The 22,894-nt window shown below is 33.2% G+C and overlaps 1 protein-coding gene across 3 annotated transcripts in view; it reads right to left on the bottom strand.

Annotated features, from left to right (window-relative positions):
• Positions 1–949: 949 nt before the first annotated feature.
• The window catches only part of LOC145293711 (1-deoxyxylulose-5-phosphate synthase YajO-like), an 83,311-nt gene continuing 61,366 nt past the window's right edge, over positions 950–22,894 (bottom strand). For all 3 annotated transcript variants that reach the window (XM_080140142.1, XM_080140143.1, XM_080140144.1), the window contains 3 exons: positions 11,519–11,697; positions 7,684–7,823; positions 950–1,828 (listed from right to left, as the gene is read on the bottom strand). In XM_080140142.1, coding sequence (XP_079996268.1) covers positions 1,748–1,828; positions 7,684–7,823; positions 11,519–11,697 — 400 coding nt within the window. In that variant the 3' untranslated portion in view covers positions 950–1,747. The remainder of the gene's footprint in view (positions 1,829–7,683; positions 7,824–11,518; positions 11,698–22,894) is intronic.

Here is a 22,894-nt window from a genome sequence, read left to right as displayed (position 1 = left end):
GCTATTTGTAGCGACCATATGTAACTGTTTACCCCTAATAAAGGAAATATATATATATATATATATATATATATATATATATGCTAGCTAACTGACTACCAATGTAGGGATTCTATTATACGCAACGATAAAAGTGTCGCCCTACAGAAAAGAACAATATTATGAAAGGCCTTTTTGACATATGTTCAACTTCCTGTCCAAGTATGGTATTGTCATATGAGACTGCATTTCTTTCTTTGGTTATCTGCAACGCATGTACAATTTATTTGCTGTGTCAATGAAGCGATGGGTTATTCTGAAGAAGCACCTGATCCACCTTAAACTTAAAAGTCTTCCAAAAACAAGATGAAGAAGCAAAGGTGGAAGCTGTAAAGTCAACGCATTTTCAGACAACAGAGATTTTGGAAGTGATTGGAGAATTAGAACGAGTGCCTCTCGATAGTTGATATGGAGTTATCAGCACAGAATCTCCACACTAATGTACTGTACTTGCAATAACCCTTATCCCTGAGTGGCTTCCGGGTCGTGATAAGTGGTGACCACCGTGTAAAAAAAAAAAAAATGTTGAACTTGAATCAGGAGCTGGTGTTTCCTTGATGTTTGATTACCTGTTTTCCATAAAAATTATAAGTAAAGCGTTATAGAGCCCTTCAATATGAATCGATGGCCAGATTTCTTAAGTGAAGGCTGAAAGTATGTTATTTTGTTTAAAATACCTTTTATTATGGGTTAAGTATGCTGGGGGGGGGTAAGTTGCATTCTGCGGCGGGGACGTGATATTGCTAAGCACGTCATGGGTTAAAATTAAGTGGCTTCATGCTTTGTCTTGAGCAATTTTCATTTTTTAAAAATGACAAAATTCATCATTTTCAATGACAAATTTTATTGTAAAGGATTTACGATTATAAATGAGTGACATACAACTATATTAGCAGCGGATAAGATAAAATCAAGATAAAAACTTTTTATTCATACATCTCCAGTGAATCGACGCCATATTAAAGTAGTGAATTTTATTATTTGAAAAAAATAAATAAGTAAAACAAAATTCAGACAACAAAATAGTAAGTTACATTAGTTTTCCCCAGTTACCGTATTACCATATTATTTTTGTTTTTCTTATTAACATTATTAGTAGTAAGCTCTTCTTTCTTTTCCTTCTTTTATCTCTCTTTTCTCTCTTCTTTCTTTTCCCTCTCTCTCTTTTCCCCTCTTCTCTCTCTCTTCTCTTACTCTTTTCTCTCTTGTCTCTCTCTTTTCTTTCTCTCTTTCTCTTTTCTCTTCTCTTACTTCTCTCTCTCTCCTCTCTATCTACTCTCGCCTCTCTCTCTCTACTCTCTCTTTAGTTAAGTTTTATTATCAAAAAAAAAAAAAAAAAAACAAGCACAAAAGCAAAACAATAAATTGATAATGTTCATTAGTTTTTCCAGTCACCATAACTTATTAATGTTCTTATTAACATTATTAATAATAATAATGTTCAATACTTACATGTTATGGCATGGAATTCCTTGATTTATTCTAATTTCCCGTGCAACGCCAGAGCACGAGTAGGCTAGTACTTATATAATTTCGATTCAAACAATGTTTAATAAAATGAAAAACAGCTTCAATAAAAATCAATTATTTTAGTTAAACAAAGGGTAAAATGATTCCGAGTAAACAGACGAAAGATTTCTTTGAATTTCTGTAGCCAAAACGTCTACAATAACCAGCTTCAAACTACAAATGACACGGATGCTAGTTTTCATATTTTTTTAAAAGCATCAATAAAACCATAAGGGTATTTGATGGGTTTAAATTTCGATGCAGCATCCAGCCTGCTCATCTGAAATAGAAAAAGAGAAATTTTATAAAACAAGCCGACAAAATCAGATTATATTATGCGAGTCATTTACAACCTCTCTCTCTCTCTCTCTCTATATATATATATATATATATATATATATATATATATATATATATATTGTGTGTGTGTGTGTGGATTGAACGGCACTGGTCAGTACTCAATGTCCATGTGAAAGTACCTTATGCCATAAAAACCAAAAGATGGGATAGATGAACTTAAAAAAAAAAATGAATATAAAAAAAGGGAAATAAAAAAGATGTTTATTATCTTCAAAGACCTCACTTGTCCTCTCCCCGCTCATAACCCCCACCCATGTTACATTCTAACTTTGTAAACGAAATAAGAAAATGTTTTCGTTTGAAATATCAGTTCTCCACGATAATTCTTGGCCTGAAGACATAATCCCCCAACACGGGTGATTACAGAAACATGTATGCACATATGTAGCCATCAATGTTTGTATAAATAAATTTCATATACCTGCTCTGTTTACTCATTGAGCACTCTTTGGTAAACACATGTTGTTTCATTGGATGTACTTCTAGGAAACTAAACTCTACTGGCTAACTATATATATACATATATATATATATATATATATATATATAATTAGTTAGTTAGTCTTTCCGTCTGTCTATCGTTTCTATTTTTTCTCGCAAACTACTGGGCTAATCTGGCTAAAATTTTCTATAGAACTATGGAAGGTGCAGTGAACTGTGGTATCCGTTTGATGCACAGTTAGAAATTAATAGGGATTGATATAGATTAGTCACCAGAATACCACATTTACTCAAGAAGTTTGTCATAAAAGCACTCATTTTAAGTCAATGTGCTGTATTAGATTATAAATTGGCTAAAAGTCTAGTCTGTATGATATTTCTCTTTCTAAGGTGAAGCCAACTAAGTATTGTGGTATTTGTTCGATCCGCAATTAAGAATCAATACGGATTAGACACCACAATAGCACATTTACTTTAGAAATTTTCTCAGAAACTACTGGGCCGATCTGACTGAAAGTTTGTTTGGACGGTTGTTATAATAACGTGCAATTAGCTAAGTATTGGGGTATCCATTTAATACACAGGGATTAATAGGAATTAATATGGATTAGTATTTGATGTAAAAATGAGCACAAATTTAACCATATTCAATCATCAATTTGTCATGAAACAATCATTTTAAGTCAACGGACCATAACTTTTGCCAGTTTTTAATGGAAAAAAATGTTTAGTTTTTAGATATTCGACGAGAAGACCAAATAATATATAAATTGGTTAATTGAGAATTACAAGGAATGAAAGTTCGGTTTGGGTTGTTCCAAAAGTTAGGCCCCCTAGTTTTTAACTAAAAAAAACTAAAGCATTGAAGAACTACAAAGATGGGAGTAGCACCATTAACACGAGCGAATTACAAGAAATAAAAGTCAACTTGCTGAACCAGACGTTATGATTTCTAGGCTGTTATAGAAACGAATACATAAACGGCCACCTTGCATCAATTTTAAAATAAATGAGTTTTGTGTGAGGGCAGCATTCGGTGCCATATATCATAACGTTCATGACATAGCTGCTATACACAGGGTGGAACAATGAAATTGTTGCCATAGAAAAGACGACAGATTTCCATTTCTGTTTGAACATTCAACTAGTTGACCAGTTGTGTACAAATCCCAAGAGTGATAGGAGCCTTCTATCATGTCGGAAAGTGACACAATGTTCAACAAACGAGATCGGAGATGTACTGCTGTACAACTTTTGCTCTCTACCGATCCAAGTTATGACAACAGGTCCATTGCCAGCACCCTCAAAATGCATCGCTGGATTGCCACGAGCAACAGGGAAGTACCCAGGGTGATGAAAACAAAGTTTCCAGCCGGTCTTTGGTGTGGTTTCAAGTGAGGGCTACATCATGCTACCTGACATCTTCAAAGTCAGCTTGAAAGTCAACACCAAAGTGTACCTGGATGTTTTGAAGAGTGTGGTGATCGCCTGGTGCAATGAAGTGGCTGTTGGCAGACCCTGGATGTGGCAGCAAGACTTAGTGCTGGTCCACAAGTCCAAAGAACCCAGGTCATATGTCGAGAACATCACCAGCATGACCTCCCACAACAACAAAACCAGCCTGATCGCTGCCATCCACCAAGTATTTGCCGAGCTCCTGATGGCACTTGTGGAAAAGGCATGCTCCCAGTTCCAGACCCATATCGAGGTGGTTATTGAGGTTGAAGGCGGCTACATTGAATAGATGTCAGTTCTACTACAAAATCAAGCTACAGGAACTGTTTTTTTTGATAAAAGTTTTAAAATAAACCAGTAGTTTTGTTTTCTTTAGGGCGACACTTTTATCGTTCCACCCTGTACACATATATAAATAATAAATATGCATAAAGGTTGTTCCAAAAGTTAATAACTAAAAACTTAAGCATTGAAGAGCTATGAAGACAGGAATGGTACCATTAAAACGAGCGACATCTTGTGCTTCAGAATTTATTTTTCTACATAGTTACCACCATTCTCAATGCACTTTTGCAAGCCTCTTTTGATGCCTTGGTCGTCAAAGTCCAAAACGTGTTTTTTTTTGTTTTTTTTTTTACATAGGCATCACCACATTATCAAGGCCAAGAGGCCACTCAAGGATAAGGGTTAAAGAGTGTACAGTAGAAATTGGACAATATAGTAATCATTAGTAATGAAAATTTGGTAAATTTAACAACTTATATGGAACGGCTCATCAAGAACTTATTTACGTTAGACTTGAACACAACCATATTGTAGTCAGCCGGAAAGCAGGAAAACGGAAGACAATTCCACAGGCGTGCAGTTCTAAGAAAGAAGCTTTGTTCATGGAATCTACGTTTAGGTTTAGGCACAGATAAAGAGTGGGGGGAATTATTGATAGTGTTTACAGCTAGACGAGTGTTTCTTGTGAAAGTTTGGCGAGGGGGGATCATATATTGAAGCTCAGTCGAACACTTTCCATGAAAATAACGATACATCAGAGACAAACTCGCAACATCTCTTCTGTGAGATAGAGGTTGCAAGGAGCAGAAAAGGACATCTCCTACGAGGCTACGAAGTCTATTTTGAACTCTATCAAGGCAGGACAAGTCCTTTCTAGCAGCTCCTGCCCAGATGTGGCAACAGTATTCCATCCTTGGACGTACCTGGCTCTTATATAGATAGAGAATAGCATCAGCAGTGAGATATTTACCGGATCGATAGAAAGATCCCACCATTTTTCCAGCGGCCTTGGCAACAGATTTGATGTACGTGTTCCATTTAAGATCAGGAGTAATGGTCAAGCCCAGTTCGTCACTCACATGTCTCTTGCCACTCCAAAATCGATGAACCTGTCTCCTAACTGTGCTGACATCAACAGATGTCGATGAATGTTGATCGCTTCAAATGTTTTCTGTATAGAGGAATTCAATGATGCATTTCTGCTTCTGATGCATGTTCATGACAGAGGTTGCTTTCTTAGAGTCTCACACTGTCAATGTCTGCAACAGGGAGATGAAACTTTCAAGTTGTGGATACATAAAATAGGTCATTATAACAATGCAATTTGTAATCCCTTCTGATCCATTTGTGCAGAAAAAATAAGAGGCATTCCTTTTTTACTTTAAAGTCTCAGAAAAATGAGAACTAAAATATTTTGTTATTGCAATAATTGAATGTGTGATGTAGCTACGACGAACGCTGGTAGTTTCTTTTCAGCCAGAAAACAACTCGCAACACAAAATTCGTTTGTTAGAAAATATTAAAATATTATTTTATTTCTTGCACTCCCAAGATGTAGACAGAGTGTGTGTGTGGGGGGGGGGGAGACAGATTCAACAGCAGGCTCGTCTAATGTGCTTTCCTCCTTGTATATATATATATGACCTGTTTCCTGGCACTTGTGGGCGTCAATCACTTGGCCGACAGCTTCACCCCCATCGCTCAGTGCATTTTGGCTACCGACTGTCATACATGTGAGTGCACAGTCTCAACACGAGATAAATGTAATATTTCTGAAAAGTTTAAATATCTCTATTTCCTTTTATTAAATTTTTTTTTCTTACAAAGTCCTTTGCAAATCCAAGAAAAAAACTCTCCAACCATTTCCTGGGGAATATATTTTTGTCCTAATAATTGTTTAGTGGGCTTCCGCTATTCAACAAAATATATGAAAGACATACTTGATATATATATGTATAACCATAACAAGTTTTTAAAAGGGATGCATTGCAATACTTTGCTGCATGTACATCGTAAATCTATTCATCAAAAATGTAATTTTTTATAGAAATCGCTCCAGGCAAAGCATAAAGCCATTTGATGTAAGGAGCTAAAAAATATCACTTCAACGTAAAAAAAAAATAATCAACAATAAGTGTTAAATGGATAGATTCTGACGCACAAAACAGCAATTTTTTCCCCCATGTCATAAATATATGAGGTTGCTGAGCATAAACTAAATGAGAGATTGTGTTTGTGAGGTCATTATAGTTGCTGAGTTCAACAGAAAAATTCCCAAGTTAAAAAATGCATCCAAAAATGGTTGGAAGTTACATTGGCTAAAACGTGAAAAACATCATGCCAAAAATTAGAAAAGAAGTCTAAATAATACAAATTTTTTGGTACTTATCCAGAACCTGACCCAAGGTCATGTCTGCATTTTACAGCAGTCAGTGGCAAGCTGCCAGAAAAACAACCAGAAAAAAACGATGTTATTAGCCAATCAGTAACCAGCTATCACAAGACAAGGCTTTTGTTGATAGGAAAAAAAATCACTTATCTGATACCATTATTAAAATAGGGATTGTTTTCAACCATAGTTGTTTCCATGAAAAAATGTTTTCAATCGTAGCTGTTTCCATGAAAAAATTGTTTTCAATCATAGCTGTTTCCATGAAAAAATTGTTTTCAATCGAAGCTGTTTCCATGAAAAAATTTTGTTTTCAATGGTATTGTTTCCATGAAAAAAAATTCATTTTCAGTTATAGTTGTTTCTATATAATATTGTATTCAATCAAAGTTTTTTATATGAAAAAAATTGTTTTCAATTGTATTTTTCCCATGAAAGAATGTTGTGTTCTATCATAGTTATCTCCATGAAAACATTGGTTTTGATTATATTTGTTTCATGTAAAAAAAATTATTTTCAAACATAGTCGTTTCCATAAAAGAATTGTTTTCAATCATCATAGTATCCAACAAAATAATTATTTTGGATCATAATTGTTTCCATGAAAATCGTTTTCAATTATAGTTTTTTATGATTGAAAATATTGTTTCCAATCATAGTAATTTCTATGAAAAACATTCTTTTCAATCATCGTTGTTTACATGAAAAAATTTGTTTTCAATCATAGCTGTTTACATGAAAAAAATTATTTTCGATTGTAGTTGTTTCGATGAAAAAAAATAATTTTTAATCATGGTTGTTTTGATAAAAAAAAAATGTTTTTGATCATGGTTTTTCCATGAAAAAAATTGTTTTCCATGATAATTGTTCTTATGGAAAATATTGTTAAATATTTTATTGAAATTTTTACTTAAAAAAGCAAAAGAAAATGTTTAATATATTTTCTTGGCAATAATAAAATATTTCTTTTAATATAATTAAACTTACTGTAAATCTTATCTTTTTATGTTAAAGTTTTGTTTTTAGCTTTTGAATTTATTATCTGGCAGTGTTTGTGTCAGCTTTTTTTCAGCAAATTTTCCAGCACTTTACCATAAACTGTTGGAAGACGCCAGTCTTAAACAGATTCTAGATCAGTAACTAATCTTGAACTGCATTCTTTGTTTTTGTTTACCATTAAAAGATGCAGAAGAGACAGAACTTACTTCTTCATCAGAGAGTTCCCATCCATTTGCAGCGCCAATATTATCTTTCATTTGATGAAGATTTCTTGCCCCAATAATTACTGAAGTCACAACATCTTTCTGCAGTAACCACCTCAGGGAAACCTGGGAAACGGTTTTACCTAATCAATATAAATCAAATCAATATTTAGTAATTTATAAAACAGGGCCAGTTGGTGTTGCCTAGGGGCATATTGCACAAACTATAAGAGTTTTAAAAAATGTATAAACTGTGTCAATCGCTTTATTGCAGATTAGTAAAATATCAATATTTCACAAAATATATGTCACACAAAAATGAAAATTGTATCATCAAATGACTCTTTCAAGATTATTTCCCAAAATTTTATTCAAATCCATGCGATATTCACGAAGTTATAATATTTTATTCATTATCAAGGAATTTCCACTATCCATTGTTTTATTGCAGGTCTTTTAAAATGCCAAAAAAAAGGGTTGATTAAAGGTTATCGGAAAGGAAAAGATTGTTGCTGTACTCGCAGAAGGATTGTTCATCAAAGATTCAGCTATGAAGCAGGAAAAGGATCCAAGAACTTTGGTTTCATTTGTGAACAACTCCAACACCAAATCCAGAAAGGATAAGGGCACCAAGAGAAACCTTTCACATCGTGGTATTCGGAAAATTCGTAAGGAAGTCAACCAAAACCCAAACACCACCAGTGCTTCCATTTTGGCAAGAGCTGGAATCGCTCCAAGATCCAGACAGGCTCGATGTAATGTGTTGAATGAGATGGTAAGGAACATCAAAACTATTCCAATGCCTCTATTCAGCAAACAACATAGGGAAAAACGAAAGGCTTGGGCACAGAATTACATTTACAGACCCGTGCTACTCTTGATGGTCAGATGGATTGGCCAAAGTTTGGAACTCGAACGGAACTCCAACCCCTTACAGAGTTCATCGCCAATGAGGAGGTGGAGTCATCATGTTTTGAGCGGGAATCATTAGGGATAAGTTGGTTGGACCATTCCGAGTTCCAGAAAATATAAATCTTACCAGCAATGCGTACACAGCCTTTTTGGATAAACATTTGTCACCATGGCTAGATAACCTACCATTGTCACGTCGCTTTCAGATGAATTTTATGCATGACAATGCACCATTCCATTCTGGTAGGGCGACTGCAGCCTTCCTTGAATCTATGGGCTTCTTTGGAGAAACCCTCATGAGCTGGCCACCATGTTCTCCGCATCTTAACCCCATTGAACATCTATGGTCAATATTGAAAGGAGGTGTTTATGAGGGAGGAGAGCAATTTACTTCAAAGGATGCCTTGTGGAGGAAAGTAGTTGATGTCGCCAGAACCATAACTCCTTTTCAGATCAAACAATTGACTTACTCGACGGATAAAAGGTTGTTTAAAGTTATTTAAAAAAAAAAATTATAGATATGGCGATAAATAATTTATTTATTTGAGGCTTAGCAACTAGGATGTGCTTTTGTTTATTAATCTTTAACATAAAATTATAATAAAAAATAAAGTTTCCATGATTAGACATTGTGTTTTTGCTCTAATACAACATTTTAAGAGACCCGCAATAAAGCGATGGTCAGTGGAAATTCCTTGATAAAGAATAAAATGTCATAACTTTGTGAATATCGCATGAATTTGAATAAAATTTTTGGAAATAACTAACCTTAAAGCAGTCATTTGCTTATACAATTTTCATTTTGTTGAGACGTATATTTAGTGAAATATTGATATTTTATTACTCTGCAATAAAGCGACTGACGCAGTTTAATGTATTTCTTTTGGAATCTCTTTTTTCTGTTTCTAGTAACGGGTTTGATATAATATAATAGAAAGGAAACAAGGAAAGAAAAAGATAGCTGATTGACTGAATGTTTGGCCTAGTTTCAGTGTTGTTCTTGAAACAATTATTAGTAAGAACGAAAGAAAGTCATTTTTTGTGTTGTTGCCCATTAAACACTTATTACGTCTTGTCGCTCCAGGAAAGGAGTATTACAGTATTATTTTACCATAAGTAGGGTAATATTGAATTCAATAATTTATGGTTTGGAAATGTATCTTATGTAGTGTCTGATTTTGGGCTGGACACACATATACGCCCAGAATTATGACTTTCCTTTATTACACACACACACACACACACACACACACATGTAAAGAGAGTCAACATGATAAGGGTTGCTATGTTCAATGATTAAACATCTGGTTATTTTAAGCCATAAAACGAGTGTTAACATGACAAGGCTGTCTTCCTGGATAATTGTTCATGCCAATTAAAACGTTATAAGGATGAGTAAGCTATGTTGAAAGTCTAAGGAATACAGTTTCTTCACCTAAAAAACACTAAATTTAATTATTCAAATATGAAGAAAGTAGTATTGGCTAATGTAGACAACAAGAGACGAACAATTTTTAACTGGAAAAATTTCCTTTTGACTATTAGAATTTAATTAATCAATTAATTGAAATATCGAATAACAGCAAGGGAGATTACTCAACAAACGTATTACGAAAGATTAGAACTCTTATATCTCAATACAAGGGAGATAATTTAACAAGATCCACTTACCATGAGCTTTAGCAATATTTTCAAGTTCTCCTATTAGTTTCCAGAAATTTTCATCTTTCTCATGAATCAATTAATTGAAATATTGAATAACATTTTTTCTTTCAGTACAGGGTGTTGTATGAATCCGAATTTTTCGGGATTAAAATCTCATTGTCCAGGGTGACAGTAGAAAAAGATAAGTTTGGTCTTATATTTTTTTTCCCTCTAGTCGGTCGTTATTGGAATGAAAGTAGATGACGCCAAATCAATTTCGACTTAAATTTTTTTTGTCCAACTTTTTACCGCATGCATGTACATATAAGTATTTTTTATTCATTTGTTATTTTCTTTATTAAATATTTATTTGCTAGTTATTATTTATTTACTATATTTTTATTTTCTATCTTAAAAATAATTATTAATATGACAATCTCACTTTTCCTGAGTACGTTGGAAATAAAAATTGGTTGACGTTTTGATAAAAAAGTTAATGCTATTTATCACTGAAGGTAGTCGTCTCAGAAAAATCTGCCAAGGGGTTGGGGAGTCTGATCTTAGGAGGAGATTTACCCAAACCACTATCTGCGGGAATTCATGAAGAAAGTAATAAAACTTCCAACTGGATGTTAACTCGTCGGCTAGCGTCATTGCACATAAGACAAAAATAATAAAAATTGATTAGCCAATGGGAGCAAGATGCTCTAAAAATAATATTTAGCAACCAAAATGTCTGTGGAAGCTATCAAGGAGAAATATAACCCAGGATTTTTGTAAACGAGTAGAGAGAAGGAAACAAAGCACCAAGGATAGGTCACAGGTACAGTCAAGCGAGAAGTTACCCCGCTTTTGCAGTAAAAGCTGAAAACACTCCTCTCTGGGACCACTACTCGAGTAACAAAAAGAAACAAGGAATAAGTACTCTTTATGAACATTCTCCCTTTTTTTGTTTCCGTTTATTCCAACATCTTTGTATTATTTTGAAAGGTGATGACACATAAAAATAAACCTTTTTGAACATGCACATTCAGTCTAGTCTTTCTTGTTGATAAAAGTTGCTCAAAACCTTAAATATTCATAGTTTGTCTCGTGTTAAATGGAATTTCTGTTTCATACCTTTTTATGTTGTAATACACAAAACAAGCTATACATCTTTGTCTTCACAACCAAATAACCAACAGCAGCAACAAGCAAGGGAGATTACTCAACAAACGTATTACAAAAGATTAGAACTCTTATATCTGAATACAAGGGAGATAATTTAACAAGATCCACTTACCATGAGCTTTAGCAATATTTTCAAGTTCTCCCATTAGTTTCCAGAAATTTTCATCTTTCTCATGAAAATCCCAATTTACTCCCAAATCACCAAAGGCAGTTTTTTTATCATTATAATATTTCAGGCGTGTGTCTTCAGTTAGGGGTACACCGGCTTTGTATTTTCCAGTCAGCATTCCTCTACAAAAAATGTGGAAGAAAAAGGAAAGAAAACAGATTTTAAGTATAAGTTTACAAGAAAGAAAAGTCAAACGAAAGATTCTTCTAATTATCTCCCCTTCATTAGAACTCTTGAATGTACTTCAAACTATCTCTATTTATATAAACTTATATTTAACTAGCAGGGGTATTCGGCGATGCCCGGGTGTTTGGAGGTGTGTGTGATGTTAAATAAAAAAGAACCCCGGGGAGGGGGGGGGTCCCCTGTAAGAAAAAACTATATACGTTAAATGTACTACGGTATCAATATATAGATACTATAAAGAAAAACATCTTTTTCTTCCGCAAAAAACAATTGTCTGGAAAACAGAAATAAATAAAACAAAAATGTTTCTTTTATATTTATTGAAGACTAGCGGGGGGTACCCGGCGATGCCCGGGTGTTTGGAGGTGTGTGTGGTGTTAAATAAAAAAGAACTGGGGTGGGGGGGGGTCGAACCCGAAGCCCTGAGGCGAAGTTTGAAAATAAAATCGGCCAGCCAGAATGAGTTAGTGAAAGATGTTTGAATTTATTTAAGAACCAAATTGACAGGTGCACGGCCGGAATTCGTTGAGCATTACGACGACGACGTAGGTTTGTTTGTTATAAGCGAAGTAAAAAAAGAAAACAATGTTAACACTAAGCGAAAAAAAAACCACAAAAAAAACTAACGTAAGGCAAATGAACGATGAAAACAGAAAAACGAACGCGTGAAAAATGGCTTAAATAAGCCTGTTTCGATATTAAAATTTAAAAAATCGAAAAAAAAAAAATTTGAACCCAAAACATCTAGATAATGAACCAACGCCTTAACTAACTGAGCTAAGGCGACGTTCATGGAATTTGTTCGGTTTTTCAACTATTTAAAGTAAATCAGGTCACGACGTCATCTAACGCATGCATAGGATCGGTTATTGTCACGAGAGGACCGTTTTTATTGACCACCCCCCTGTCGAAAATTGTCGATTTTGGGGTGAAAAAGTTAACGTTTTTGGCCAATTTTTCGATATTTTTCGAGCAAAGGATGGAGCTTCGATGTGATACCGAGTTTGTGAATTTTCGTCGCGTCTATCGAAAGTTTTTAGCAGACATCCAAACATACACACAAACATATATACATACATTTTAGCTTTTATATATATAGATTTATTTCTGTCTGTACCAGTTAGGAATACATCCTCAATACTATTAGTCCATCACTGGCTTTGTAGTAACAAATAGGCGGAAGTATGGTCCTCTTCAATCTCAAGAGGCTAGAGTTTATCTTCTTTTGGAAAAGAGATTTGTTTATCACTAATCAACTGAAGCACCTGTAACAGGTAATGCTGACTGGGCTGCTCAGGCATTTTTTGCAGGTCAGAGTGCTAGTGCACTGAATTTTTCAAAACTTAACACATGGCCTTGTGTCTAACCTCCTAGACGGATAAATAATAAGTAATTTCTATTTATACATAGGCATGTTTTGATATATTAATATACTAGCTAGCCACCCGGCATTGTCCGGTCATATAATGCACTTTAACATGAGATTTTAATTTATGCTGATTGTGTATAAATTATTAGAGAATCAATCCTCTTTTGATTATTATATATTACCAGGAATTATTTGTCTGATGGACTAATTTACAAAAGACATTGCAAAGGCTGCTGCAAGGAAGGTAGGTTCCCTCTATCGAGCTAGAAAACTACTCACAACTGAGAGTATCCTGTACCCTTACCAGATCACCATTCGCCCATGCATGGAGTATTGTTGCCACATCTGGGCTGGTGCATCTACCACTAGTCTCTCTCTCTTGGATAGGTTACAAAAAAGAGTCGTCAATCTAATCGATCCCACTTTATCAACTAAGCTCCAGCCCCTGTCCCATCGCCGCAATGTTGCATCACTGTGCCTGTTTTACAAATATTTTAATGGAATGTGTTCTGATGAGCTTGTTTCACTTGTACCCCCCTCGACGTACATATCCCCGACAAACCCGCTTAGCAATAAAATCTCACCCCTTCACTGTTGTTGTCCTTAAATACCAGACAGCTTTTTATTCTAATAGTTTCTTCCCTCGAACAGCTAGACTTTGGAATTCCCTCCCTGCTGCCTACTTCCCTGGCTGCACTGGCATGCAGAAGTGTAAATGTAACAAAAACAAATATCTTGTTAATCTTTCCTAGACCTGGTCCCATATAGTAGCCCCTTACGTCCAAGTGGCGATATACTTTGTAAGGGCTGAACATAAGTAAAAAAAAAAGAAAAGAAAAATATTAAAATAAAAAAAAATAATAATGATAATGTCGTTCATTAAATTCCGTCTGCATTTGTTTACAATATCACGTCAGCTGATTTTTGGGCTTGACGATGAATGCCTTGGAAAAGTCACTTTGGTTTTAAAATATGCAAACAAAGAAATGGTTTGTGGCAATTTTAAATAGTAGCTCTTTTATCGTAAATTGAACTAAATTGAAATAAGAAAAAAAAAAAAAAAAAATGGTGAGGTACACTCGGGCTTAAATAGGGGGTCCTTTGATCTGTAGTTGAGATGGGAATAAATCTGTTTTTTTTTTTCAAGAAGAAATAATTTGCTGAGATTTTATTACTGATTATATTGTTAAATAAACGAATATAATAACAAATGATAAAGATCAAAATATTATATTAAGTAATAAGAAAATATGATAAATAATTAAATTGAATAATGTGGTTATACATGAGTTCTTCCCCTTTGACTCATTGAATGGCTTGACTTGATTCTGAATGTTATTAAAATGACGATGCTTTGATTACGATATGAGAAGGCGGAAAACTATAGATTTATCATATCATTTAAATACATAATCAGTTAAGGATAAGGAGTTAAATATAATTTTAAAAGGATTTGAATAATCCTTTTTGTTACAGTGATTTTAAAAAAATAATAAGGAAATAGAAAATAATTGGTACTTAACTTTACAGGAAACGTGGACCCTGCGTAAATGGGTTTTAATTTAATGATTACTCCCTAATTTAATCATGATAACTTTTTGGAAGGTATTCTTTGAGGCAAAAAAAAAAGGGCCAAAAGCATTATTTGAATATGTATGAAAAAATAAATGTAACAAAAATTAAAAAATATTTAGTGTGGAAAATATAATAAAAATAAATTAAAATATAAATAAATTATAATAAAAATAAATTAAAATAAAAATAAATTATAATAAAAATAAATTAAAATAAATTATAATAAAAATAAATTAAAATAAAAATAAATTATAATAAAAATAAATTAAAATAAATTATAATAAAAATAAATTAAAATGAAATAAATTAAAATAAAAATAAATTAAAATAAAAATAAATTATAATAGAAATAAATTAAAATAAAAATAAATTAAAATGAAATGAAAATAAAATAAAAACAAGCACGAAATAAAATATGAATAAAATTTAATTAAAGAAATAAAAAAAAAAAATAAATAAATACATGCTCGATTACAAAAAAGTGTATGAGATATATACGAAGAAAAGTGAAAGAAAATCTCAGGGAGCAGCCATTAAATTAAAACCCGTTTATGCTACGTTAATGCCAAATAATCAATGTGGTTATCGGTAGATTTAAATAAAGAAATAGACAAAACTAAAGCTAATTGAGAAGGTATTAATTAAATATATGTAGAGATATAACTATGAAAGTTTAGTAGATTTTATATTAAATTATAAAAAAAAATAAATCAATAAACTAAATAATGATGATTTAAATTATTAAATAAATACAAAATGACAAAGATTAAATAACAATTATCTAATAATTAAAATAAGCAATATGAAAGTAAATTGCCTACGCAATTCAAAATTAATCGATAAAATGAAGATTGTTTCAGGACTATGAGTATCAATGTTTGTCCCGCAAACTCCAAAAAATAAAAATAAAGAAAATGTGTAAAATGGAGTTGAAAAATCAAAACAAAGATGGCCGAGGCGGAGAATAAATTTTATACAAAATTTATTTTCTCAAACTCGTAAATAAGTGAAAAGAGAAGACCAGAAAGTTTCTCCTTAATTGAGTCTCTTCCTGCAACTGAGGTTATTAAATGTTCTTTTTTTTTTTTTTTTACACAGTGATCACCACTTATCAAGGCCCGGAAGCCACTCAGGGATAAGGGTTATTGCAAGTACATTACGTTAGTGTGGAGATTTGATAGAGTGTTTACTTAAGGGGGCGGTTCATTAGGAATTTGTTAACATTAGACTTGAAGACATCCAAGTTGTAGTCCGGAGGGAAGCAGGCAGATGGAACAGAGTTCCACAGGCGTGCAGTTCTAAGAAAGAAGCCTTGTTTCATGGAATCCGCGTTTTGATTTAGGCACAGATATAGAGTGGGGGAAATTTTTCACACTGGATTCAGCTAGACGGGTGTTTTTCGTGAAAGATTGGCGAGGGGGGACCAGGGATTGGAGTTCAGACGAGCACCTGCCATGAAAATAACGATAAAACAAGGATAGGCTCGCAACGTCTCTTCTGTGAGAGAGGGGTTGCAGGGTAGAGAAAAGGGGATCCCCCACTAAGCCACGAAGTCTATTTTGTACTCTGTCAAGGCATGATAGGCTGTTTTTGGCAGCTCCTGCCCAGATATGGCAACAGTATTCCATCCTTGGACGTACTTGGCTTTTATATAGATAGAGAGAATTGCATCAGTAGTGAGATATCTTCTGGAGCGGTAGAAGGATCCCACCATCTTTCCAGCGACCTTGACAACAGACTTGATGTACGTGTTCCATTTCAGATCAGGAGTAAAGGTCAAGCCCAGAAGCTTGTCAAAACACGGGGCCTCACCCAGACGAGAGCCATCCATCACAATTGATGCCAGCTGGGGATCAGAGCGTTGATGATGTAAGGATAGGAGTTTGGTTTTGGATGCATTAAAGGTAACTAGCCACATCTTCCCCCACTGAACCACGCGCTCGAGATCAGAGGAGAGAGAATCAGAGAGAACTTTGTCATTTACAGCCTTTGATGTGTTGCTGTAGATGGTCGTGTCATCAGCATAGATGTCAACGAATGATTTAAGTATGTGTTTAGGGAGGTCATTGATGTAGATCAGGAAGAGAGTTGGGCCCAGGATTGACCCCTGAGGGACCCCAGCATTTATATTGCAGGCCTCCGATTTTTGTCCATCTACCACTACTCTTATAAGCCTATCGGAGAGAAATGATGTTTGTGTAATGAAGTAGAAAAGTTCCTGCGACTGAGGTAATAAAATGTTCTTTATGATATGAAGTAGAAAGAGTCTAAGTTCTAGGTTAAAAATAACCAGTCCTTTTTTAGAAGTACTTAAACAACATAAAAGTCCATTGCTTACTTCCGCGAAGAATCAGAAAAGGGTAAAAAGTCCATTTCCACGTGGAGAATCAGGTGCGCGCGTTGTTTGTTTACCACATGCTGGTTCGACTGACTGGTTTTTGCGCAAAATGCCCTTTTTATAGATTTCAAACCGGCTCCACAAAAACTGTCGGAAAAAAATATTTTAGAAATTTGCTTTTTTCATAATCCAATTGGATGAAAAAAAAACCCATCTTTGTGACATAAGATGCTTTGGAATACATCCGCGTGAAAAGGCAGAGATTTAGATTTATGCCCACAGAACTTGCGTGGATGTAGAAAGGAATTGTGCACGTAGCTGAAACGATCTTTACACAGCCATGCGTGCAACTGGGTTTTACAGTTGGAGAGCACACACGTGCTGCACGCCATTATTCTGCCGCCGTTTGCCGTGATGACGGTGAGGCTATGATAAGGTAGAGGAGGTCAGTTCACTGCTTGTATTAGTAAAAGAAGAGATTGTATATATTTTTATATATATATACTAGCATGGGTAGCTGGTGTTGCCTGGGTTGACATGAAGTTCCGTTTGGAACACGCCTGCTTTGCTAATCATTTTCATCATGGGTAATGTAGATACCCCCACAACAATTTCAAAAATAAATGTTGTCTCTCAAATAATTTACGCCGCTAAACTACAGATTTGCCAAATAATTAAATTTATTTTATATTTCAAATATAATTCGCCCCCCCCCCCACCAGAAGAAAACAAAGTGTATTTGTCACATCCCCCCCTCAATCGCCAAACTTGAAAAAATGTCTTGTTGAATGCTTGGTGGCCAAAAAGTGGGTGCTCATTTTACGTTTTATTTTATATAGAAAAGTGATCCCCCACTATAAGATGTGATCTTTTTTTTCAAAATTTCTTCTCTCATAATATTTATAAAGGCTGTTTAAACGTATTAGGCAAAAAAACATAGATCTGTAATTTTCTTTTTTTAGGGATTAAATGATGCTGGGTCACGTCGTATAAAATTACCTTTTTTAATTAGAAAGTTAAGTTCGTAATCGATGAGATTAACGTGAAAAAAGAAAAAAACGTGTAAATTGTGGAATTTAGAAGGGGAGGGCTGCAGTAGATCTTCATTTTTTTTAAGGGTTAAACAACGCTGGTTCACATCGTAAAAATTTACCAATTTCTGTATAGTCGTTAAAAAATAATAAGAACAAACAAATGAAATCTTTTTAGTTTTTTTCGTAAGTGTTTTTTGTTTGTTTCTTTTTTCTTTCTTAATATTTAAAAAAAAAACAATAAAAGCCAAATATTTTTCTATCTACACGGAATTATTTTTCCAGCTAAAAGTTATTGAAATTAGCATATTATTTTATTTGGTGCACGTTTATTCTTTTATGCTTAGGATCTAGGGGCAAATAACTCTAAAAAATGTTTTAAAAAAGGTCGCTGTTAGAAATAATAATTCCAAATAAATTAAATATATTATCAATATAATTGTTGTTTAAAATTTATTAAATACTAATTTTAAATAGCATACCTAAAACAATTCTCTCGCTAAAAACATTAACTAAGATACCGGTATTTAGTAAAATCGATTTTTCGTTAATGTCATATGCAAATAAGGTGATCTCTTAATCAAATTGTGATCAATGAAAGAAACAAACAAACAGACAGAAATACGAATTTATATATAGAGATTATATTAGTACCAACAAAAAAAAGCTCAATACAAACACGATAGGGAGTACAGCTTGTCATAAGAAATGAAAAAATGTTAAATTTTACAAATAAATGTTTTGTTTTGCAGAATGCTTCAAAAACAATTTTCAAAAAATAAAACAAACAAATGAAATCTTTTCAGTTTTTTTCGAAAGTGTTTTTTTTTAATATTTAAAAAAAAAAACAATAAAGGCAAACATTTTTCTATTTACACGGAATTATTTTTCCAGCTAGAAACTTAATGAAATTACCAAATGATAATTGGTGAACGTCTGTTTTTTTTATGGATAGCATCTAGGGGCAAAAAAAGATTAAAAAAAAAAAGATCGCTCTGTTGGAAATATTAATTCCAAATAAATTAAATTAAATATATTATCAATACAATTGTTGTTTAAAATTTATTAAATAACAATTTTAAATAGAGTACTTAAAATAATTCTCTCGCTAAAAACATTAACTAAGATACCGGTATTTAGTAAAATCGATTTTTCGTTAATGTCATATGCAAATAAGGTGATCTCTTAATTGTATATTTTTGCAAGAATCGTACTATATATAGAAATAAATGAAAGATTAAAGTAAGACGAGTTTTGTATATATTAATCAAAACGTGAACAAACAGACAGACAGGAATACAAATTTATATATACATAGATAGATTACAATTGTGTTTGTGTCTCATGACTGGCCATTTTGGTATCTCTTTTAATGAAATAATGTTTAAGCTTGTCAAAATAGGCAAGAAATGATTGTAACACTGAAGAAATACATTTTATATTAAACCTGTTATAATATATTGTTGCTTTGTTATTGTGAAATTATATATTATATTATATTATATAATACTGATAATCGTTGAACTTAATAATCTTTGGTTTAATTGGTATATGAACATTACCGGAATTTAATAAGTAAATTTGAGTTAAAAATATTATATATATATATATATATATATATATATATATTATTATTATTATTTGAGGGTAAACAGTTACATATGGTTGCTACAAATAGCCATCTGTTTCAGTCAAAGAGACTTCCTCAGGCGACCTAGAACCTCTCAATGCCAAAAAGCTAAAGAAGTCCCTGACTGAAGCAGATGGTTATTTGTAGCGACCATATGTAACTGTTTACCCTCAAATAATAAAAAAAATATTCTGCTCTTTTTATTGAGCACTATTTAACAACCTCGTTGTCTTCATTAGTCCCAACTTTTATTTTGAACCCCTAAAACCTATATCCGTGTGCTAGAACTTTATCATCCTAAATTCTAGACAATTATGTACAATGTAGAAACTATGTATAAAAAGAATTAAGCATCATAGTCAAATGAAACCAATAATACAATAAGAAATGATAAAAAATGAATAACTAATTAATGGACACTCATTTTTCCAAAGCAACATACAAATATACAAATTAATTAATCTTCATAAAGTTGTTCGCATATCCATGACTGAGTATATTAAGAAGTTCATTTTAATAATTTTTAAATAGAAAAAGTAGATCTGGACTTTGGGCCAAGTTCACAGTGTGGACTCTGAAAGACTTGACAGAAACTTCCAAGGAGGAGAAACCACAGCCTCTAAACACCTCTCAAGCTGAGCAGACTACCCCGTCTCCTACCAACACCCACTAAAACTCTTTGCACACTCCATCCTGCGATAAGTCTCCGGACAAAAAGTTAGCTCACACTCCATCCTGTGATACGCCTCTGACTAACAAGCCAGAGCTGGAGACGCCTAAACTCACCCCTCTAGTCTGAACACAACGTGCCAAAAAATTACCATTGCTGAGAGACCAAATCTGTGAAACCAACCCTCTGCAAGCCTACCCAGATTTAAAAGGCAAGCAGAAGGCGCTCTATAACAAACTTTAAAATTTTGTGTATGTCCAGGGGGACAATGTCACAAACCCCACGAAGTTCAAGGATGCTCCAATGCTGACCACCTTTGTGAAAAGACAGAGGAACAACTGGACCAGAGCCCTTTGGAGCATGATGGAGGAGGTCAAGAAGGCATTCCCAGACCAGAAGCTGGTGGATGAAGGACACCCATCCCTCAAGCAGCTGGCAGTGAGATGCAAAGGTAGAGTCCCTCTTTATACTCACCCTTCTTTTTACAGGATATTAAAGCTAATGTTTTCCTTGGACGTGGGAAGCGCAGTACGAGACTGACAAATTACGTCTGAACTGCTCTCAGAAAGTCTTGGTCAGACCTGCCTCACTCCCAAGGACTTCAGTTCTGTGTATGACACTGCTTAAATGCTGACATCATGTTTTTGCTCCCTATCAGCATCGGTAAATGTTGTTCATGCAGATGGGGATGGGCAGGCGTTCATAGACAATGCTGCCGTTGATAGCAGTGTGTTTCAGTTTGTTGCGGTTCATGCGCCAAATTCTGCAGTTGAGAGAGCTTCCTTTTTTTGGCGGTTGGAGGTGTTCCTTGAGGATCTAGAGTGCTAATAGGTGATTGGAATCGTGGCCTTCGTTATAAAGATGGCCGGCCAGCTGAAAAAATGACGTCATCGCCGAGGTCCCAACAAGCAAGATATGTGGAACTCTTAGACTGTCAATAATGAACAGTAATTTTTACAGACAGCGTTACAAAACTTCAAAATTGGATTGAAATAAAGAAAGAACACGATGATTTATACTGAAACTCATCTAATATTAATAATAAAAAAAATAATAAAAAAATAATAAAACACAAGTTGTTTGTTTAAGTATTATAAGCAATTGAATATTTCGTTGTATTATAGATTTTAAAGATTAGAATGCGTTCTTTAATTACTTATAAATTACATTTTTAAAAAGTGAAGGAACACGATTTGATTTGTAGTAAACTTGAAGTTTATTTAATATAATTAAATGAAAATTATGCATATTTATGAATATTTGAAGCAGAACACAAGCAAAACATTTGAAATATTAAAATTAAACTATTTTTTTAATCAAATGAACAATATTTTTTAAATCAAAATGAATTTTTTTTAATCAAAAGGAATATTTTTTAATCAAAGTGAACAATATTTTTTTTTAAATCAAAATGAATCACAATATTTTTAAATGCAAATGAACCACAATATTTTTAATAAATTCATGAAATATTGCACAGTAAAAAAATAATTAACCTAAAGAAAAAATCATGTTTCTTATTTAAGATTATTTCACCACATAACAAAAATAACATGCAAAATCATTTTTTTATATCCATATTTTCAGTTTGTTAAAATACGTGGGTTTGTATTACTGTAAACATAGATTCGAAAAAGTTGTCAAAAAACAAATAAATGTTATCAAAGGCAAGATAAGTTACTTTTCTACCAAACTGGATATATTTTTCGTGTTTTTATTCAATGTAACATGTTTATTCAGTTCGAAAACCATACAGTGTTTACCGATGTATTGGAAAATTGGGTTTGTATTACTGTACACATAGATTCAAAAAAGTTGTCAAAAAACAAATATATAACAAATAAATGTTATCAAAGGCAAGATAAATTACTTTTCTACCAAACTGGATATAATTCTCGTGTTTTTATTCAATTTAACATGTTTATTCAGCTCAAAAAGCATACAGTGTTTACCGATGTATTGGAAAATTTAAAATGGCGGCCGACTCTCTCTTTAACACGGTAAGTTCGGGAAACGGTGTTATAAATAATAAACTAGACAAAATACTATTAAAAACCCACCGAATATATATCAAGTTATGTCACGGTAACTTATATTGAGCAAATTTCTAAGAGTATTTTGTCTAGTTTATTATTGTACAGTAATACAAACCCGGAAAATTCAAGATGGCGTCTGACTCCCTCTTTAACACGGTAAGTTTGGGAAAAGGTGTTATAAATAAAAAAACTGGTTAAAATACTGTTAAAAACCCGCTCAATATATGTTACCATGACATAGCTTGACATATATTTTTTCTAGTTTTTTTATTTATAACACCTTGTTTTTCGAGCTGAATAAACATGTTACATTGAATAAAAACACGAAAAATATATCTAGTTTGGTAGAAAAGTAACTTATCTTGCCTTTGGTAACATTTGTCATATATTTGTTTTTTGACAACTTTTTCGAATCTATGTGTACAGTAATACAAACCCGAAATGAACGCACGTTTTTTTTTTTTTTTTTTTTTTTTTTTTTTAC

Source organism: Euprymna scolopes, chromosome 15 (genome assembly GCF_053919585.1).
Source record: "Euprymna scolopes isolate OS-2025 chromosome 15, ASM5391958v1, whole genome shotgun sequence".
In the NCBI taxonomy this organism is placed as follows: domain Eukaryota; kingdom Metazoa; phylum Mollusca; class Cephalopoda; order Sepiida; family Sepiolidae; genus Euprymna; species Euprymna scolopes.
The sequence above is the reverse complement of the archived record's forward strand: the minus strand, read 5'-3'. Positions and strand labels throughout refer to the sequence as shown.